We start from the raw sequence: 1,092 nt of genomic DNA, 5'->3' as shown, positions 1-1,092 counted from the left end.
GCCTAAGGAGGGAGCAAGTTGCAGTGAAACAATTGGGGTAACTCCAAAGAAATAAATAACAGAAATGGGGCCTACGACCTAGCAGATTTTCGCTGAACATTAAAGAAACATCGTTCTACATAGCAACTCAAAAATAGAATGGACTGTCTTATTAAGTGGTGGACCTTCTACTACTTTAACTGTCCCATTCGCTTTGAAAGCATGCAGGCAGCTAAGGCAGGTCGCATCCAGAGGCAAGGGTGCAAAGAAAATTGGACTAAGGCATCCTTTGATTCTTCGAACGTCGATTGTTTCGAATATATTGGTTTTTCTCAAATCTTTTGATTCTTTGGCATCTTTTGATTCTTTGGTTCTCAGCTCTAAATGTTAAAATGTTAAAATGCATCTGAGAAAAGCGGCAACAAAGATGGAAAGGGAGTTAGTAAGAGTATTCAAGAGGAAAAGGGAGTGATAATTTAAGGGGAGAAGCCATAAAGAAGAAACAGAGTAGAGAAGAAGCAGAGCAAGAATGGAAAAGGAAGAAAGGAGGCTGGGAAGAGAGGGAGGAAAAACCTTAGGGAAGGAAGCAAGGGACCAAACTCCTCCGGGACTGCAGGAGGGAAGGCACGCCCAGAGGGAATCGGTCGCTTTAAGGATAACCCCGCCCCCTGGCGTGACGCAGCAGCAGACCCGTCAGCGATTGGTCGTGAGCGGAGGGCGGGATGGGGTTGCTAGGTGCGGAGGGGATCCGGCGGGCCCCGGCCGCCCGGAGAGCGGAGCCGCGGGAGCGGAGCCGGGGTTAGCGGCGCTGCTGGAAGATGGCGAGCGGCTGGGAAGCGCGGCCACCCTGGCGGCTGGGGCGCCTCCATCTGCCGCTGTGCCTGATGTTGCTGCTGTTGCTGAGGAGCCCGGCCCGGGGGGCACACATCAAGAAGGCGGAGGCGACGACGACGACGAGTGCGGGCGCCGAGGCCGGCCGAGGGCCAGTTCGACCGCTACTACCACGAAGAGGAGCTGGGCAAGGCGCTGAAGGAGGCGGCGGCCGCGGGTCCCCCGAGGTCTGGCTCGCCTCTTCAGCATGGCCGTCAGTGGAGGGCCGACCGCTGTGGGTGC

At 55.3% G+C, this 1,092-nt stretch overlaps 1 protein-coding gene across 1 annotated transcript in view; it reads left to right on the top strand.

Annotated features, from left to right (window-relative positions):
- The first annotated feature begins 711 nt into the window (after window positions 1-711).
- The window catches only part of Cpd (carboxypeptidase D), a 71,611-nt gene continuing 71,230 nt past the window's right edge, over window positions 712-1,092 (top strand). The window contains 3 exon segments of the mRNA XM_048792705.1: window positions 712-953; window positions 955-1,035; window positions 1,037-1,063. Of these exon segments, the coding sequence (XP_048648662.1) occupies window positions 798-953; window positions 955-1,035; window positions 1,037-1,063 (264 nt within the window). The 5' untranslated portion in view covers window positions 712-797.

Source organism: Marmota marmota, unplaced genomic scaffold, assembly GCF_001458135.2.
Source record: "Marmota marmota marmota unplaced genomic scaffold, marMar, whole genome shotgun sequence".
Taxonomy (NCBI): domain Eukaryota; kingdom Metazoa; phylum Chordata; class Mammalia; order Rodentia; family Sciuridae; genus Marmota; species Marmota marmota.
The sequence above is the reverse complement of the archived record's forward strand: the minus strand, read 5'-3'. Positions and strand labels throughout refer to the sequence as shown.